Source organism: Hyla sarda, chromosome 8 (assembly GCF_029499605.1).
Source record: "Hyla sarda isolate aHylSar1 chromosome 8, aHylSar1.hap1, whole genome shotgun sequence".
NCBI lineage: Eukaryota > Metazoa > Chordata > Amphibia > Anura > Hylidae > Hyla > Hyla sarda.
Window position 1 is genome coordinate 207,485,522 of NC_079196.1, and position 21,114 is coordinate 207,506,635.

Genomic DNA, 21,114 nt, shown 5'->3' on the forward strand with positions numbered 1-21,114 from the left:
CGGACGGAGGAAGGAGAGGGGACCTCCGTCCGGCGTTCTGAATGATCGGATCCCCGCAGCAGCGGATCCGATCGTTCATTTAAATGCGCACTGCGCACTGCCGCAGATGCCGGGATCTGTATTGATCCCGGCACCTGAGGGGTTAATGGCGGACGCCATTATCCTTTTGTAATGACATCACTCATTTTACCATAAAATGTACAGCGCAACCAAAAATTTTTTATTTGTGTGGGGAAATTGAAAAGAAAGCCGCAATTTTGCAAGGTTTCGTTTTCACGCCGTACAATTTACGGTAAGAATGACAAGTTTTCTTTATCCTGCGGGACAACACGATTAAAATGGTACCCATGATTACATACTTCTCTGTAGTTGTACCGTTTTAAAAAGTCGCAAACTTTTTAAACAAATTAGTACGTTTTAAAATCCCTCTATTTTGACTTCCTATAACTTTTTCAATTTTCCGTCTAAGTGGCGGTATGAGGGCTCATATATTTTTTTTTTTACCCCATGATCTGTACTTTTTAATACCCCATTTGTGTATATAAAACTTTTTTAAATTTTTCAAATTTTTTTTTTTTATATTCAAAGAATAAATAAACAGGGCAATACAAACCACGAGGAAGATAATTCCAGCGCAGTGGAATTTGCAAGCATAAATAAAGGCATCTTATCCACTGTCGGTACAAAAGGACAATACATGACATCCAGTATAAGGGTACGTTCACACGCGCTGATTTTTTAGGGAGTTTTCCGCTGGGTGTTTGAAAGTGGGGCGGGCTCTTTTCGGCTGTCTGCAGCCGATTTTCCGTGGCAGAATGTACACTGCGATAAATCCGCTGCAAGCCCCATTGAAGTCAGTAGGGACTGTAGCGGATTTTCCGCAGCGTAAATTCCGCTGTGGAAAATCTGCTGCCGACAGCCGAGAAGAGCCCACCCACTTTCAAATACGCAGCGGAAAACCCGCTAAAAAATCCGTGCATGTGAATGTACCCTAAGTCAAGGCAGCAAGAGATTGTCATGGTTAAATCAAAGAGCATAATAGAGCAGGACAGAGGCCGACAAGAAAACTGCACCGGAGAGTAGGCAGAAAAGGAATGAGAGAGGGGGAGGGGGAAGAGGCTGCGGGGAGGAGAGGCGGCGGGGAGGGGAGGGAAGGAGAGGCGGCGGGGAGGGGAGGAGAGGCGGCGGGGAGGGGAGGGGAGGGGAGGAGAGGCGGCGGGGAGGGGAGGGGAGGAGAGGCGGCGGGGAGGGGAGGAGAGGCGGCGGGGAGGGGAGGGGAGGGGAGGAGAGGCGGCGGGGAGGGGAGGGGAGGAGAGGCGGCGGGGAGGGGAGGGGAGGAGAGGCGGCGGGGAGGGGAGGGGAGGAGAGGCGGCGGGGAGGGGAGGAGAGGCGGCGGGGAGGGGAGGGGAGGGGAGGAGAGGCGGCGGGGAGGGGAGGGGAGGAGAGGCGGCGGGGAGGGGAGGAGAGGCGGCGGGGAGGGGAGGGGAGGAGAGGCGGCGGGGAGGGGAGGGGAGGGGAGGAGAGGCGGCGGGGAGGGGAGGGGAGGAGAGGCGGCGGGGAGGGTAGGAGAGGCGGCGGGGAGGGGAGGAAAAGAGACTGTGGGGAGGGGGGGGGACAACAAGGAAGGAGGGAGGGGAAAAGATGAGGAAGAAAGGAGATGGGAAAGAGAAAAAAAAGGGGGGGATGAAATAAGTCAGGTAAAAACTGACCAGCTATCCACCAGCCACCATCACCTTGACCCCTGCTGTAGGCCAGCACTCTGTGGTAGGAGTTGACGCGACCAGAGAAGAGGTCACCTACAGGGAAGAGAAGCAAGGGGACTACCCCTCTCTGTAAAGCCAAGGTCGCCAGATCGCTATATACTTGTTACAGCCATCAGCTCTTCCATACAACATATGACGAGAACCTATTTGTACCAGTCTGAGGTAGTAGGGGGGAGGGTGTCTTTCCAGCATGTAAGGATCACAGTCCTCGCTGCCATTAACATGAAGTGAGCTAGATTTTTAGAGGGGGACTTCCTGGCCGCCGGCATGATTAACAAAAGATGCACCTTCGGATCATTAAGATAGGACACTCCAGTCACAGTGATACGGGATACCACAACCGTCCAGAAGGCAAGAAAAGATGGGCAGGGCCGTCAGATATGGGACATAGTACCTCGAGCCCCCCCACGCTTTGATATCATGATCGGACAACCTAGGGAGGGCAGTCCGCTGCATATAGTCCATTAGAGAGAGAGGCGGGTAGTGACGCTGGGGGAGGTGTAACGGGTGGGGGTAGGTTATAAAGGTCTGTGTCATACTGCTCAAAGGCCCAGAGTAGGTCAGCAGTAAGGTCTGACGTCACACCCCCCGGTGAGCAGATAGACGGGATATACAGTGCCGCTCGTTTGTCCCGGAGAGCCCTGGCTACGTATCTGCTTGGTTTGTTTCCCCACTCGTATAAGGCCCTGGAGCACCGCTGGCGATACTGTTTGTACCAGTCATTCAGCAGGGCACGGATTTCATGTCGCGTCTTAATGAGGTCCCTCAACGTGGATTCCTGCAAAGACAGTTTATGCTGAAATTCTAAGACATGCAGCGCTGCAACTTAGCCGCCCTCGCCTTTTTATGGCAGGAGCCATGACTATTTAGGACTCCTCAACACACATTTGAGCGCTTCCCATTTCATTGGGAGTGGAGTCTGATCGGATGCATGATCGGCTTGAAAGTTGTCAATCGCTACCTTCAGATCCGACGCACAGAGAGTCGAGGAGAAGGGACTCATTAAGACGCCATGAGAACTGCGGGGCACCTGGAGAGGGGATCTGGACCATGCAGTGGACTGGGGCATGGACTGAGAGGAAAAGATTCCTGATCTGTGAGGAGGACAGTCGGGGCAGGTAGTAGTGTGGCAGGAAGATAATCTAATCTACTGGACAAATTCAAATGTTAAATTCAATGGGGAAAATGGGGGATCTGACTTTCATTAAAAAAAAGGCAGCTTTTAGCATGTGTTCTGCACCGCTTACATAAAGGGGAAAAAAGACTGGTCTGGTAATTGCAAACTACAATTGTCTGTAGCTTAGAAAAAATCTAAAACAGATATAATAAAATAAAATAAAAAAAATTAAATATATATATATTTTTATATTTATTATATATTCATATATTTTATATTTACATATTTTATATTATATTATATATATATATATATATATATATATATATATATATATATATATATATATATATATATATATATATATATATATATATATATTATACACACATATATTATACACACATATACAAAAAAAGCCAGCACAACTACCTAATACACCGGTGCACGCTGCTGTGGCAAATACTAAGTATACAAAAAAGAAGGTTGCAGCAGCACTCTTGGTCAAATAATGGAAGTTCTTAGCACAGTTTTTGATAAAAGTGCGTGTAACACCCCCCCCCCCCCCAATCTACCACGCGGAGGTGGCTTCACTTCACCTTAAATTCACTTTTTCTTTGTACTTTGCCTAAAATGAGTCTTAAAATACGGTGCGCGCACTGCCTTACGCTTGAGTCTTCCTAGGTACAAGAAAAGCTGCTGCTCTCGGCATGCCATCTGCTGGTCTCTGTGGCAACAACAGTGCGGCCTGTATTCCTTATCAACATTCCTGCCGTCCAGAAGGTGTTCAGCCGTGTGACAGACAATTCTGCGCAGAGACTACCAGAAGAGGTGGGTCTCCTCTATATATACACACTTCACCAGTCCCTATGAGGACTCTGTATACAGTCAGACTCTGGATAGTGTTGTATGGCTGGATCATAGAACTATTGCTGCAGGATGTTACATTGTCATTGATATGCTTAGGCGGGTGCACCTCTACTGACCACTAAAGATGGGGATAAGGATAGGGGATAAGATGTCTGATCGCGGGGGACCCCTGCAATCTAGCATGCAGCACCCATCTGTGAGCACTGCAGGAAGCGCTGCAGGCTCAGTCTTATGCCTCCCGACCACGGGGACGGAGTATCGTAATGTCACGACTCCGCCCCGTGTGATGTCATGCCCCGCCCCTCAAGGCAAGATACTCCTTCCCTGTGGTTGGGAGGCATAAGACTTGGAGCCTCCACAGGTGCTCTCAGGTGGGTGCTTCATGCTAGATTGCGGGGGTCCCCAGCGATCAGACATTTTATCCCCTATCCTTTGACTAGGGGATAAGATGTCTTGGGGCCGGAGTCCCTTTTAAAGTGTCATTTAAAAAAAAAAAAATCTGTCACAGAGCCCTGGACAATATAAAAAAAGAAATCCTTATCCAGAATATCTTTTACCCCTTGAGAAGGCAGGGAATTTTTTACGTTTAGACTTTCCTTTTTTCCTCCTCACCTTTTAATAGCTATCAATTATCTATCTACAGACCCATATGAGGACTTTTACCATTTATGCTATTGACCACACGGTTTCATTAACGTTATAGTTCAATGGGGTACTCCGCTTCTCAGTGTTTGGAACAAACTGTTCCAAACACTAGAGCCGTCGCCAAGGGCTCGTCATGTCATAGCCCTGCCCCCTCATGACATCACGGCCCCACGGCGGGGCTATGACGACACAAGCTGCTGGCTCCAGCGTTCAGAACAGTTTGTTCCAAACGCTGAGCAGTGGAGTACCCCTTTAATAGTTTAGACATTTTCGCATGCGGAGATACCAAATATGTTTTTGTTTACATTGTTTTATTTGAATAATTGGAAAAGGGAAGTGATTTACACTTTCATTAGGGAATGGGCTTAGATCAGACAGGTAAGGACCCTCTAGTTGATCGGGGCCCTATTATTTTGCCGCGATGGTCCAGATCAGCTTCCCTGCGCTACCAGCAAGTAATATTTGGCACTTTTTAGACGGCACAATCAACTTACACCAACCATAGTCCATGGTAAACGATTCCTCCCTTGTCTCTTGTCCCTGCAGGCTCAGGTGCTGCTGTGTCGGGCTTTGTCTAATGTCCTCCTCCTCCCGTGGCCAAATGTCCCAGAGGGCGAGCAGCAGTGGGCAGAGCGCTCTAGTCATCATGCCAACCTCCTGAACAGCTTGTCCCGAGACTACCGCCAGCTGAAGGGCAGCGCTCCGGCTCAGAGGAAGGGCCAACTCGAAGCCAGTGAGTTACACAACGCCACAGCTACTGTTGTTTTCATTGCCATAATGTACCACTACTTAGATTTCTTTTTATGTATTTTCAATTATTGTGATTCTATACCCAAGTTCCATGTTCCTTTTTGTTGTCTTTCCCTAGCTAAGCGTGTCATCTGTCAGACGCTGGGTGTACTGAAGGATATTGTAGAGAACATCTCGGGCGAGGGCACAAAGTCTCGGCAGATCTGTTACCAGTCCATGCAGGAGTCGGCCCAGCTCTCCCTGTCTCTCTTCCCAGCTTACATCCACCAGCCAGGTATGTGGGTCCTGTAGTATGGCTGTTATGTAGCTGCTGTGCATCCGGATTTCCTTTTTGTTTTATATATGAATTCTGTAGCATCCCACCTTAACCAGATACAAACCTGAGCACTTCCTCCTTGGAGAAAGGATTAAGGTGCAGCAATATGAATGGGGTATTGCCATCTCAAAGTAGCAGCATGTCACTGTTTTCTTATGATTGGGGTCCAACAATCCCCCCTATTGTAAGGAAAAATACAGCACTTTCAGTCTTCCCCAGCACAGTGAGGGCCCCAGAGGAACCGCAGCATGGCTGCATTCATTTACATGGGCCCCAGAGGAACCGCAGCATGTCTGCATTCATGTGTATGGTCCCCAGGGAAACTACAGCATGGCTGCATACATGTGATCGGGCCCCAGAGAAACCTCAGCACAGCCTCACTCATGTATATGGGCCCCAGAGAAACCTCAGCACAGCCTCAGTCATGTATATGGGCCCCAGAGAAACCTCAGCACAGCCTCACTCATGTATATGGGCCCCAGAGAAACCTCAGCACAGCTGCATTCATGTATATGGGCCCCAGAGGAACCTCAGCACAGCATCATTCATGTATATGGGCCCCAGAGGAACCTCAGCACAGCCTTATTCATGTATATGGGCCCCAGAGGAACCTCAGCACAGCCTTATTCATGTATATGGGCCCCAGAGGAACCTCAGCACAGCCTTATTCATGTATATGGGCCCCAGAGGAACCTCAGCACAGCCTTATTCATGTATATGGGCCCCAGAGAAACCCCAGCATAATCTCATTCATGTATATGGGCCCCAGAGAAACCTCAGCACAGCATCATTCATGTATATGGGCCCCAGAGAAACCTCAGCACAGCTGCATTCATGTATATGGGCCCCAGAGAAACCTCAGCACAGCTGCATTCATGTGTATGGTCCCCAGGGAAACTACAGCACGGCTGCATACATGTGATCGGGCCCCAGAGAAACCTCAGCACAGCCTCATTCATGTATATAGGCCCCAGAGAAACCTCAGCACAGCCTCATTCATGTATATCGGCTCCAGAGAAACCTCAGCACAGCATCATTCATGTATATGGGCCCCAGAGGAACCTCAGCACAGCATCATTCATGTATATGGGCCCCAGAGAAACCTCAGCACAGCATCATTCATGTATATGGGCCCCAGAGAAACCTCAGCACAGCATCATTCATGTATATGGGCCCCAGAGAAACCCCAGCATAATCTCATTCATGTATATGGGTCCCAAGGGAACCTCAGCACAGCAGCATTTATGTGTATTGGCCCCGGGGACCCTTGGCACAGCTGCATTCATATTTATGGGCCCCAGGAGAACCTCAGGAGGGTTACTACAATCCTTATCATACTGATAAGGTGCCAACCAGTCTCCATTGCCCTGTAATTATCGTGATCTAAACAGTTAAATGACGGGCATCAACCTAGTCACTGATGCCCGTCATTACCAGCAGAAAGCAGCGGCTATCAGCCAGTTATGATGCGGGCCACACTCCTGAACCGGCACCTTACTCCCTCCCATGACTTACAGGTCATGGGTCGGAAAGGGGTTATTCAGGATCAGAAAAACTGATGTTCTGTTTTAAGAACAGCATTGCACTTGGTTATGTGTGGTATTACAACTTTTACGCCATTCACTTCAGTAGAACTGAGCTGCAATACTGCACACAACCAGAGGACAGGGGTGGTGCTCTGTTTTTCTTATCCTGGATAACCCCTTTTTTAGTGTAATCCGATCAATTGTGAGTCTGAAAAACAGCATCATTGATCACTATGGTATAGCACTGTCTGAACCAGGGTGTCTCCTGCTGTTGCAAAACTACAGCTCCCAGCATGCCCGGACAGCCAACGGCTGTCCGGGCATGCTGGGAGTTGTAGTTTTGCAATAGCTGTAAGCACAAAGGTTGGGAGGCACTGCTCAAGTGGTAGATCCTGCTGTAATCCTTCCAAAATCTATGTATGGCTATAGGAACAGACGTGCTAGGTGTTATTGTCAGGAGAGCGACCCTATGCAGAATAGAACACGTCGTTCAGGCAGCACTCCATGATTTCCCTGTACCCTCTGCAGAGGGATTACGCCGTTCTCTGACGCATACGCCCGTATTATGTATAAGGGCTATGCTGTGAAATTAGAACAGGTCTCCTAGGGGAAAAAGGATGTGAGCACCGTACATAAGGGCTATTCTGTCACACTGCTTTCTGCAGATCCCGAGCGGACGGAATAGGGCTGGAAGGACGTCCCGGGATTTAGATCAGGTTGTCGCTATATACTTTGCTATATACAGTGTGTGTGTCATCATCTTCTGAATTCCTCCCTCCTAGATGTGACTGAGGAGATGCTCAGCTTTTTCTTGGCCTTATTCCAAGGACTCAGGGTACAGATGGGGGTGCCGTTTACCGAGCAGATCATACAGACCTTCCTGAACATGTTTACCAGGTAACTACACACACATTAACACTGTGTGGTCTCCAAACTGTGGACCTCCGGATGTCGCATGCTGGGAGTTGTAGTTTTGCAACAGCGGGAGGGCCACCGTTTAGAAACCGCTGCGCTAACGTGTCCCGTGATGATCCGGTTATTGTGTCCGTTGCTCATTCTGTCACATCGTGCCTGCAGGGAGCAGCTGGCAGAAAGCATACTACAAGAAGGCAGCGCCGGCTGCCACGTGGTGGAGAAGTTTCTGAAGATCCTGCAGGTTGTAGTCCAGGAACCTGGTCCAGCCTTTAAGCCTTTCCTGCCAAGTATCCTGTCCCTGTGCATGGAGCAGCTGTATCCCATCATTGCAGAGGTAAAGGGTCACTGCTATAAAGCAGTGTGTGCCTGCAGCTGTTGCAAAACTACAACTCCCAGCATGCCCGGACAGCCGAAGGCTGTCCGGGCATGCTGGGAGTTGTAGTTTTGCAACAGCTGGAGGCTCATTGGTTGGAAAACACTGCTATAGAGATTTACTCTTTATCGGGAGGGCTGAGATCTGCAGCACGTCCTCTGCCCTCCTCTCGGGCTCTTCGTTCCTCACTTTCCCCCCAATACACAAGTCAGTGTTTCCCAACCAGGGTGCCTTCAGCTGTTGCAAAACTACAACTCCCAGCATGCCCAGACAGCCAACGGCTGTCCAGGCATGCTGGGAGTTGTTGTTTTGCAACAGCTGGAGGCTCATTGGTTGGAAAACACTGCTATAGAGCTTTGCTCTTCAGTTCTTTTTGTTTCTATTTTACTGATTTTTAAATTTAATTTATTTATTTATTATTTTTTTTATTTTTTTTTCTGCAGCGTCCATCCCCCGATGTGAAAGCTGAGCTGTTTGAGCTGCTGTTCCAGCTCCTGCATCACAATTGGAGATATTTCTACCGATCCTCAGTCCTAGCCAGCGTGCACCGAGATGGTGGTGGTGATGAGCCCATGGAGAACCAGGCACAGTTCATCGGTGTCATGCAGGTCAGTGCTCCAATAACTCTTTTCTTAAAGGAGAACTCCAGAATATAAAAATTGTCCCCCATTCTGCCGGCAGTAAAAAAAATAAAAATAAAGATGTACATACCTTCCTTCGCTCCCCTGGTGCCTCCGGTAACCGGCTCCGGTCTCCGCCGCGATCCTCTTCCTGGTTGCCGGTGGTCGGCGAGTCATACTGCGCTCAGCCAATCACTGGCCGCAGCGAAGTCCCGACTCAGCCGGCGATAGGCTGAGCGTCAGTGTGAGAACGCTTCAGGACACACAATTCTTCACTACACCGGCATCTGCTGCCGCGGCCGAAAACGTCACACTGCCGCTCAACCTATCGCCGGCCAAGTCGGGACTTCACTGCGGCCGGTGATTGGCTGAGCGCAGTATGACTCTACGACCACTGGCAACCAGGAAGAGCATCGCGGCGGAGACCGGAGCCGGTTACCGGAGGCACCGGGGGGAGCGAAGGAAGGTATGTACATCTTTATTTTTTTTTACTGCAGGCAGTATGGGGGAAAATTTTTATATTCTGGAGTTCTCCTTTAAAGGGAAACTGTCACCCTGATCACCCAACTAAACCCGATGCACTGGGTTATAGTGTGGGTGACCAGGAGTCCAAAGAGGTGTTACTTACCAAGTTTGGTCCAGTGGTTCCTTTTGATATTCACAGTTCGTAGATGGCCAGCACGGCACTACTTCCCCATTTGAGTGTAGAACAATGATGAAATGGCAGACTTGGACTAGGAATGCTGGAGGTGGTGCTCTGATTGGCAATAGTGCGTGAAGGCGTTTCAAAGAAGCAGGAAAATAATCGGCAACTCACCGCAACCAGCTGAATAAATCTTCTTTTATTTCATACTCACAAATCTGTTACATGGGAAGAGGGTAGTGGGGGGGACACAGGATGGCGACCAAGCTCCGTTTCGCACGGTGATCGTGCTTCCTCCGTATATGTATATCTATCAACTGGCTCCAGAAAGTTAAACAGATTTGTAAATTACTTCTATTAAAAAATCTTAATCCTTTCAGTACTTATGAGCTTCTGAAGTTAAGGTTGTTCTTTTCTGTCTAAGTGCTCTCTGATGACACCTGTCTCAGGAAACGCCCAGTTTAGAAGCAAATCCCGATAGCAAACCTCTTCTAAACTGCACGTTTCCCGAGACTCGTGTCATCAGAGAGGACTTAGACAGAAAAGAACAACCTTCACTTCAGAACCTCATAAGTACTGAAAGGATTAAGATTTTTTAAAGGAAGTAATTTACACATCTGTTTAACTTTCTGGAGCCAGTTGAGATATAAAAAAAAGTTTTTTTTCCTGGATAACCCCTTTAAGTGTTTCTTTAATGTCTTCCTATGTTTCCCCCCTCCAGGCATTTGGTCAGTCATTTCTGCAGCCGGATATTCATCTTTTCAAGCAAAATCTTGGTTATCTGGAGACCCTGAACAGCAAACACAAACTGTACCATAAGGTGAGGCGTTAGCTTAGTGTTCCCCAACCAGAGTGCCTCCAGCTGTTGCAAAACTACAACTCCCAGCATGCCCGGACAGCCTTCGGCTGTCCGGGCATGCTGGGAGTTGTAGTTTTGCAACAGCTGGAGGCACCCTGTTTGGGAAACACTACTCTAGCAGATGCAGAACTACAACTCCCAGCATGCCCAGACAGCCTGACCTTCCCAATGGGAACTTTAGAAACTCTGTTTATTCTGTGACTCTTTACCCCCCTATCATCACTTCTATTCTGTCTCTTCTAGAAACTGTTCCGGGCCATGATGCTGCCGCAGTTTGTCAGTGTTTTACTTCAGGTTCTTATCCACAAGTCCCACGATCTTCTCCAGGAGGAGATAGGCATCGCCGTCTACAACATGGCATCTGTGGACTTCAGCACTTTCTTCTCTGCCTTCTTACCTGAATTCTTAGCCGGCTGCCAAGGCCTAGATAGCGGTCAGAAGAATGTCCTTGCCCGCAATTTTAAGATGGAACGGGTGAGAACTGCTTGTTTTGTCTACAGAGTTGTGGGTAGAGCTGTGTTAAGCCTTGATTGAATGTACACTGCTCAAAAAAAATAAAGGGAACACTTAAAGGGGTACTCCGGTGCTTACACATCTTATCCCCTATCCAAAGGATAGGGGATAAGCTGCCTGATCGCGGGGGTCCCACCGCTGGGGACCCCCGTGATCTTGCACGCAGCACCCCGTTTGTAATCAGTCCCCGGAGCATGTTCGCTCCGGGTCTGATTACGGTCGAACGCAGGGCCGGGGCGTGTGAAGTCACGCTCCGCCCCTCAATGCAAGCCTACGGGAGGGGGCGTGATAGCTGTCACGCCCCCTCCCATAGGCGTGCATTGAGGGGCGGAGCATGACGTCACACAGGGGGCGGAGGCGTGACGTCACACGCTGCCGGCCCTGCGGACGACCGTAATCAGTCCCGGAGCGAACACGCTCCGGGGACTGATTACAAACTGGGTGCCGCGTGCATGATCACGGGCGTCCCCAGCGGCGGGACCCCCGCGATCAGGCATTTTATCCCCTATCCTTTGGATAAGGGATAAGATGTCTAAGCACCGGAGTACCCCTTTAAACACAATGTAACTCCAAGTCAATGACACTTCTGTGAAATCACACTGTCCACTCAGGAAGAACACTGATTGACAATCAATTTCACATGCTGTTGTGCAAATGGAACAGACAACAGGTGGAAATTATAGGCAATTAGAAAGACACCCCCCGATAAAGGAGTGGTTCTGCAGGTGGTGACCCCAGACCACTTCTCAGTTCCTATGCTTCCTGGCTGATGTTTTGGTCCCTTTTGAATGCTGGCGGTGCTTTCACTCTAGTGGTAGCATGAGACGGAGTCTACAACACACACAAGTGGCTCAGGTAGTGCAGCTCATCCAGGATGGCACATCAATGCGAGCTGTGGCAAGAAGGTTTGCTGTGTCGGTCAGCGTAGCGTCCAGAGCATGGAGGCGCTACCAGGAGACAGGCCAGTACATCAGGAGACGTGGAGGAGGCCGTAGGAGGGCAACAACCCAGCAGCAGGACCGATAGCTCCACCTTTGTGTAAGGAGGAGCAGGAGGAGCACTGCCAGAGTCCTGCAAAATGACCTCCAGCAGGTCACAAATGTGCATGTGTCCACTCAAATGGTCAGAAACAGACTCCATGAGGGTGGTATGAGGGCCCGACATCCACAGGTGGGGGTTGTGCTTAGGAACTGTCCAGAGCAGGAGTAAATCCCCATAGCAAACCTATCCTGCTCTGGACAGTTCCGTACATGGACAGAGGTGTCAGCAGAGAGCACTGTGGTCAGACTGAAAAAGAACTACACAACTTCCTCTGTAGCATACAGCAGCTGATAAGTATTGGAAGGATAAAGATTTTTTAATAGAAGTAATTTACAAATCTGTTTAACTTTCTGGCACCAGTTGATAAAAAAAAATGTTTTCCACCGGAGTACCCCTTTAACATGCAGGTGAATGGTTTTTCTCTTCACTCTGTGGAAATTCCTAAAGAAAATTCTGTTTAAAAAAATTCCACCAAAACACTGAACCTGCTCAATCTGCTCCGCTGACAGTCTATGGAGATGGCAGTGTCTGTGCGGTCCTAGCTCGGACTGATCTAGTCGTCCCTTGCCAGGCTCAGAAGCTAAATACAGTCCGGTGCTTCGTAAGTGTGAACGCGGCCTAATGTTCTGCTTCTCTGCAGCGCCATCACAGGAGCATTGAAGCATTACAGTGTCCATTCATATGACTGGGATATCTGTATAATGCAGGGCTTTGTTCTATAACGCAAGAGTCACTCTTTGCAGCCAATTTCTCTCCTGGTCAAGAGATCTATACACAGAATTTCCTAAAAAAAAAAAAAAAATTTTTAAATGATGGATAACCCCTTTAAGCTGACACAAAGTAAGAAAAACAGCTGATTTAGTAAAAAACAAAACAAAAAAACAGCCCCACCCCTGTCCTCAGGTTGTGTGTGGTATTACAGCTCAGTTTCATTGAAGTGAAGGGAGTCAAGTTGTAATACCGCACACGACCTGAGGACAGGGGGGCACTGTTTTTGGAAGAAAATAGCTCTTTTTTTTTTATTTTATTTTTTTTAATAACCCCTTGTAAATAGATGAATAACCATTGTCTTGTCTCCTCTTCCAGGACCTGCCTTCGTTTACCCAGAGTGTACATCGCCTGGTCAATGACCTCCGGTATTACAGACTCTGCAATGACAGCCTCCCCCCAGGAACTGTGAAACTGTGACCGAACCAGCTCCCCCACCACCCCCCAAGCCTGAATCTTGCATAAATAGTCTTAACTCACCCGCTACAGATGTGAATCCTGCTCCGTCACTCATCCCGTATTTCTCCGGTTTATCATATTTTTTTTTTATGGAACTTTAACCTGTTTTAGCACTTTCTCTCTGCGAGATTTCAGTGCCTCCCCCGTTTACTCCCACTTAATCCCTTTGTTTTAAAGGGTTGTTATAAATCCCTTTGGTAGCTCAGGGGTTAAGGAAGCGCTCCCTTGTATTTTAACTGTATTAAAAAAACAGAAAATGTCAATTTCACAAACCTTCAATATCATTCCCTGATGAGGAAGAATGTGGGGGACAGTCACCCACCAATGGACACTGACGTCTGGATTTTAAGACTGTATTGGCCACTTATTTGCCCCCGGTCGGTTGGGGTACACGTACTTTATTATGTATTGTTTTATATAAAAAATTTTTTTTTTTTTTGTTATCATTCCATTGTGAAATTGAAGTCGCTTATTGCGAATAAAATGAATGCCTTGTTTAATAGCTGCTGCTTTGGTGGTTTAGCCTGCATATTGGAGGAGGAACATGACTGGGGATGATCAGCCAAACCAGGAAGTCGCCCATCTGTAGACATCTGGTTGTCGTCCCTCATCAGTACGGAGCAGGGTGCTGGTTGTCTGGAGGAGGAAAAGAGAGATATATATATATATATAGATATAGATATTAGATATATATATTTAACATATATTATATTTATAATCTATGTAATCTATGTAAGATAGATAGATAGATAGATAGAGATATATTAATATTATAAATAATATTATAGTGGTAGTATGAGACGGAGTCTACAACCCACACAAGTGGCTCAGGTAGTGCAGCTCATCCAGGATGGCACATCAATGCGAGCTGTGGCAAGAAGGTTTGCTGTGTCTGTCAGCGTAGTGTCCAGAGCATGGAGGCGCTAACAGGAGACAGACCAGTACATCAGGAGATGTGGAGGAGGCTGTAGGAGGGTAACAACCCAGCAGCAGGACCGCTACCTCTGCCTTTGTGTAAGGAGGAGCAGGAGGAGCACTGCCAGAGCCCTGCAAAATGACCTCCAGCAGGCCACAAATGTGCATGTGTCCAAACGGTCAGAAACAGACTCCATGAGGGCCCGACATCCACAGGTGGGGGTTGTGCTTACAGCCGAACACTGTGCGTCCTGCACGGTGTTGGGCTGTATGGCATTTGCCAGAGAACACCAAGGTTGGCAAATTCACCACTGGCGCCCTGTGCTCTTCACAGATGAAATCAGGTTCACATTGAGCACATGTGACAGTCTGGAGATGCCGTGGAGAACATTCTGCTGCCTGCAACATCCTCCAGCATGACCGGTTTGGCGGTGGGTCAGTAATGGTGTGGAGTGTCATTTCTTTGAGGGGGCCGCACAGCCCTCCATGTGCTTGCCAGAGGAAGCCTGACTGCCATTAGGTACCGAGATGAGATCCTCAGACCCCTTGTGAGACCATATGCTGGTGCGGTTGGCTCTGGGTTCCTCCTAATGCAAGACAATGCTAGACCTCATGTGGCTGGAGTGTGTCAGCAGTTCCTGCTAGAGGAAGGCATTGATGCTATGGACTGGCCCGTCCGTTCCTCAGACCTGAATCCGATTGGGCACATCTGGGACATCATGTCTCGCTCCATCCACCACAGACTGTCCAGGAGTTGGCGGATGCTTTAGTCCAGGTCTGGGAGGACTTCCCTCAGGAGACCATCCTCAACCTCATCAGGATCATGCCCAGGCGTTGTAGGGAGGTCATACGGGCACGTGGAGGCCACACACACTACTGAGCCTCATTGGGACTTGTATTAAGGACATTACATAAAGTTGGATCAGCCTGTAGTGGGGTTTTCCTCTGTGATTTTGAGTGTGACTCCATATCCAGACCTCCATGGGTTGATACATTTGATTTCCATTGATAATTTTTGTGTGATTTTGTTGTCAGCGCATTCAACTATGTAAAGATGAAAGTATTTCATACGATTAGTTCATTCATTCAGATCTAGGATGTGTTATCTTAGTGTTCCCTTTATTTTTTTTGAGCAGTGTATATGTATCACTATATATATATATGTGTGTGTGTGTATGTATGCTCGGAGTTGTAGTTTTAGAACATCTGGAGGCACCCTGGTTGGGAGACACTGTTTTAGTGGGTTGGACATTGACAGATCCATGCTAGCCACCTCCGATAGATGGCACTAGAGTCAGCTTTCTTCTTTTCCCTGGAAGCATTGCCTGACCCATAAGACCAGTCAAACACCTTTTTAAGGCCTAATTTACACCAGTGTTAAAAGAGATCTTCAGTCTTAGACACTTATCCCCTATACCAGATAAGAGTCTGATTGCGGGGGGTCTGACAGCTGGGACCCCCGTAGTCTCCTATCGATGACACCCCCCCTCCATACAGCTCTATGGGAGAGGAGGGGATGCACGAATGCTGAATCTCCGCTTTTTCCATAGAGAAACATGTTGGGGGCCACAGAGCCGGGGCCGCATACAGGAGATCGTGGGGGGGCCCGGCATTTGGACCCCCGTGATCAGACACTTTAAAACTGTCTATGGCTGCAGATCTCCTTTAAGCTCTGCTGGCACTTTAAAAATACTGCAAGCAGTAATTTTGTCACTGCTCAACTCCTGCAGAACAGACGCCTGACTAAAACCTGACAAGACCCCGTTCAAAATCAATGGGACCCATCAGGGCCTGGCGGTGTCCTTAGTGATTGACCCGTACAGGGTCTGTTCAGCGGGGGGGGGGGGGGGGGGATTTCAATTTAAAAAAAAGCCATGGGACCCTTACATCATAAGGGCCCATTCACACTACAGAATTTCCAAAATTCCGCTGCAGCAGCCTCCCATTGTTTTCAATCACTGCAGTTATTGAGCCAAAACCAGAAGTGGAATTACTCCTTCCTTTTATATTTCCCCCTTATTTAAAGGGTAACTCTCACTAAAACTAATTTTTGCTATTGCACTCCTTATGGTAAATAAAAAATATTTCTAATATGTTTTTGTTTCAAAAAATAATAATGAAGTTTTCTATGTTTTATTTGTGCTTTAAAAAAGCTCGAGCACATTTCCCCCCATCTCATACAAAGACTTTGGACCGAAGGGCAGCCTGGAGGGGGGTGTTTCCAGCCTCATCCAATCATAACTGCCATATGCTGTTGGTTGGACACACCCCCCTCAGCACTCCAGGCTGCACTTCCTGTGTTTTGGCTTGGGTCCTAAGTCTATGTATGAGTTGGGGGGAAAATGTGCTCTTGAGCTTTTTTAAGCACAAATAAAACATAGAAAACTTTATTTTTTTAACCAAAGTATATTAGAAATCTTTTTTATTTACCATAAGGAGTGCCCATTTAAAGGGGTTCTCCACTGCCCTGTCTTCCGGAGCTCCGCTCGCAGCGTCCGGAAGTTTATTACTCCGGACGCTGTGTGCGGGCTTCCGTGTTCGAGGCCGCCCCCTCATGACGTCTCGCCCAGCCCTCAATGAAAGTCTATGGGAAGGGGGCGCGACCATTGTCACGCCCCCTTCCCATAGACTTTCGTTGAGGGGGGGGGGGGGGAGCGTGACGTCACGAGGGGGCGGGTGTGACGTTATGAGGGGGCGGCCTCGAACACGGAAGCCCGCACACAGCGTCCGGAGTAATCAACTTCCGGACGCTGCGAGCGGAGCTCTGGAAGACAGGACAGTGGAGAACCCCTTTAATTAAAAAAAAAAAAAAAAAAAAAAACACCTTGGCTAAAAGACGGCAAATATCCCAAAAACAAAACAAAAAAAAAAAACACTAAGTGGGTATCCACTTAGGAATTTCCGTGGCGGGTATTTTGCGGTAGAAATTCTGGGCTCCGATGGCGGAATTCCATGTGGACTGTTTGACTAATTTGTAGATATAAATCCCCCTAAAATTATAATTGTACTATATTCCATCTTTATGTATCTATTGCAGTGTTTGTAGTGTATAGAATCACCACTAGAGTGCGCTATGTTTACCAATCTGCTCATTAGATGGCTTGTTCAGATTGGCGCTGCTTTCCTCGCCCCCTGTGTAATCTTCTTGAGAAATCTTCCTGAGCGTCTTCTGTTTGTTTCTCTTTCCCTTCATCCTTTATGGAACTTACTGTTTAATTGCTAAAATGTCATGTTAGGTTATAGGCGCCATCCATTTATCCCCCCCCCCCCAAGGGAGCTCACATCTACACAGCACGCAGATCCTATCGTGTTTATCATTGGGCCTGCGCCAAATTAGACCCTCTTTAATCCGCTACTTTCTCACACTGATAAATGACTGGATCCGTATCAAAGCTATCCAGGGAGAACACGTGCTCAATGTATCTGCATAGGAAATGAAGCGGCGTGCAAAAAAGGCTCTTAAAGGGGTACTCCGGTGAAATCATTTTCTTTTAAATCAACTGGTGGCAGAAAGTTAAACATATTTGTAAATTACTTCTATTAAAAAAATCTTAATCCTTCCTGTACTTATTGGCTGCTGAATACTACAGAGGAAAATTATTTTCTTTTTGGAATGCTCTCTGATGACATCACGAGCACAGTTTTCTCTGCTGATGTTATTATAATAATAATACTTTGTTTATTGTTGTCCTTAGTGGGATTTGAACCCAAGTCCCCAGCACTGCAAGGCAGCAGTGTTAACCACTGAGCCACCACGCTTCCCTTAGCATACATCTGCTATGCCTGGTTGCTAAAATGGACAGAGATGTCAGCAGAGAGCACTGTGCTCGTGATGTCATCAGTGTTCCAAAAAGAAAGGAATTTCCTCTGTAGTATTCAGCACCTAATAAGTACTGGAAGGATTAAGATTTTTTAATAGAAGTAACTTACAAATATGTTTCACTTTCTGCCACCAGTTGATTTAAAAGAAAAAAGGTTTTCACCGGAGTACCCCTTTAACATGTTATGTACACGGCTCCTATGCAGACCTATGTGTCCGTTCTAACCGGTGTATAGTCCATGGTGCCTCCAGCTGTTGTAAAACTACAATTCCCAGCATGCCCGGACAGCCGTTGGCTGTCCGGGCATGCTGGGATTTGTAGTTTTACAACAGCTGGAGGCGCCCTGGTTGGAATACACTGATCTAGTAAGATCCTACAGTCATACTTGCTTTGCCTCTACTCTACCGCAAACAAAAGCACCAAAGTTTTATGTGTCTTGCGCTTAGGTAGAAGTATCATTTTTTCCCCCAAAATGCTTGTATAGTCTGGTTTTACACAATCGTATTTTCTCGGTCGCTCTTCATTGGGGGGAAAACCTATACTGATGGGTATATGCTCTTGCCACTAGGAGGCGCTGACACTAGGAAAAAAAAGTCGGCTCCTCCCTGGCAGGATATACCCGCCCACTGGAAGTGAGGTAATCAGTTTTAGCTAATGTCAGCAGGAGGCAAGACACAGGTCTGGGAGCTCCCTGAACCTGGTCTCTTTTTTTATTTTCTAGTAAGGGCTGTTTAGTTAGTTTTTTTTCGGTAGTTTCATTGGATCTTTTATACTTGCCTGTCAGACTGTGTCTACATGTTTCCTGCTCCACATACATCTTTCATCCCTTGCGTCTGCGACAACAATCCTGGTGTGTGGCGCCATTTGGAGCCCCTTTCTAAGGGTCCAACGTTGGTCTGCTAGGGGCATGGTTGCGACACCATGTTGCCGGACTTTGAATGTCTGCGGTTTCTTTCGCGTCTGCAGTCTTGGTACCCCTCTATCGTGCGGTCACCACGTCTGTGTCCCTACATATGCTAGGCCACTCTGCACGTGTAGAGTCCACCTTCCCTTTTTTCTGTGGGGTGTCCCTCAGACCTTCCTGTGATCTTGTTTCCACAGGTTTAGGTGGTCGAACTCCTCTTCTCTGGCATGGGGCATGATGGGGTATCTGTCCGGGGTTCCTGTGCAGGGGGGTTCAGACGCCGGCTCTGTTGCCTTAGGAAATGACCAGAATGGCTCCGTTGACGCCCTTCTGGTTCAGGGTTCCTGGGGACTACGTGCACCCAGTATTTTGCCCCCTTACCTTCGGGCGGCATTTCACTGCTCCTATAGTGGCTGGCGCACTTTGATCATTCCACTTCCATAGGGGGTATGGTGATCATGGAGCTTGGCATGGTTTGGGCCTGGGTTTCATAGCGACCACCCCTTGTTTTCCCCTCCTCTATATAGATGGGGTACCTGGCTGGGCCCTTGTTTTTTGCTGAGGGCAATCAGCTGAGCTGCACACTTTTGCAGCTTGGCTCTCTTCTTGGTTATCTACTGCTGCTCATACAGACTTGCACTCCATTGGAGGAGTTTATGCTCTCATGTATGGCTCGGCAACAGTCGGCCTAGCACAATCTGTTGTTTGGGTCCTGCCATTGCTCTCCTCCTTCCCCCCCCCCCCCCCTAGGTGCAATCTCCCTGGAGGGGTTTGTTTCTCCTTCCTTGTCTGTGTCAGTTGCGCTACATTGACACTACAGTCTTCTGGAGTAACCTTCTCTTTTGTTTCCCCCTCCGTTCCCATCCTGACGGGATGTTGCTTTCGGTCCGCTCAGACCGCTGGGGTTCATGTCTGGTTAGTCTCTATCCTAGTATGCTGTAGAGTGTCTTCTTTTCTAGGTCGGCCCTTCTGGTTCATTGGGCCTTAGTGATGGTTGTGGTTTTGGGCAGGTTATCTCTCCTGCCCAAGACTACAGGCGGTCTTTCTGTACCGCACTTTTTGTCTAGACGTAGAATTTTGTCACCCAGAGCATTTTGCGGACGTTGGGTTTACTTACTCCGTACGTCTTCCAGGCAACTCGGGAACCTCCGTTTGCCATGTTGGACGCGCTGGTGTTCCAGGATGCCCCTTTTCTCTGCATTCTGCTCCCTTTTTTGCCCTTATTCCTTCCGTCTCCTCCTTCGTAGGTCAATGTACTCCCGGGGCGGTGGGCGTTCCGGTCATCCATCCGGATTACTCTACTTGAGCTTTTTTTCGGCTCCCAGGTGCTCGCGTCTGGCCCCTGGTACGGGTGGTTTTTGGTCTGCAGCTGTTCTGGTCATCGATTTTCTGCACCTTGCCTCTCCACAGCCAGTCTCCATCCTTCTTTCCAGTGTTTTTCTGGTCTCCACCTTCCATACTCGCCTTCTGCTCAGGCGTACGCTGCTCTCCCTGGCATTTTTACCGCCATGTTCTCTTGACTTGGTTGACTCTGGATGGGGTGCTCTTGTTTGTGTCCTTTTTCATTTTGTTTCCCAGACGGACTGGCCCCCTCTGTCTGGTTCTGTGTTCCTTGGAGTTGATTCCTACCTCCTCCCGGAATGGTTCTGGCCCTTCTGGCTTCCTAGTCGACCTTTTCTTTTCTCACTTTATGGACCGTAGCTTTGGAGTCTCTACATAGGACAGTCTCTTCCTTGGCGTCCTAGTCCTTCTCCATGGACGAGGTCTCCCAGGAGCTCTGTTGGGCCTCGGTTGTCTATGCCCGGGATCTCATCCACAGGCCTTACGCTAAGAACAGAAAACTGAGGCTTCAATTTATGTTTACACCAAATTCTTACCCTGTCATCTGATGTCACCGCTGGAATGGAGACTCATCAGACCAGACAACGTTCTTCCATCATCTGTTGTGCATGGATCCCTCTTGCCTTGTATCAGGATCAGGCTGGTGGGGGTGTAATGATGGGGGGGACATTTTCTGGACACTTTGGGCCCCTTAGCACCAATTGATCGTGGTATAAACACCACAGCCTACCTGAGTTTTGTTATTGACCATGTCCGTCCCTTTATGACCACAGTGGATCCATCTTCTGATGATACTTCCAGCAGGATAATGCCCCATGTCACATGACATCATCCCATACAGGACAATGAGGTCACATGACATCATCTCATACAGGACAATGAGGTCACATGACATCATCTCATACAGGACAATGAGGTCACATGACATCATCTCATACAGGACAATGAGGTCACA

General features: G+C 48.2%; 1 protein-coding gene across 1 annotated transcript in view; it reads left to right on the plus strand.

Annotated features, from left to right (window-relative positions):
- XPO6 (exportin 6) overlaps positions 1-13,779 on the plus strand; it is a gene marked incomplete in the record, with an annotated part of 57,110 nt that extends 43,331 nt beyond the window's left edge. The window contains 9 exon segments of the mRNA XM_056536343.1: positions 3,565-3,711; positions 4,942-5,128; positions 5,264-5,419; positions 7,770-7,884; positions 8,065-8,236; positions 8,719-8,883; positions 10,260-10,358; positions 10,641-10,871; positions 13,038-13,779. Of these exon segments, the coding sequence (XP_056392318.1) occupies positions 3,565-3,711; positions 4,942-5,128; positions 5,264-5,419; positions 7,770-7,884; positions 8,065-8,236; positions 8,719-8,883; positions 10,260-10,358; positions 10,641-10,871; positions 13,038-13,139 (1,374 nt within the window).
- Positions 13,780-21,114: the final 7,335 nt, after the last annotated feature.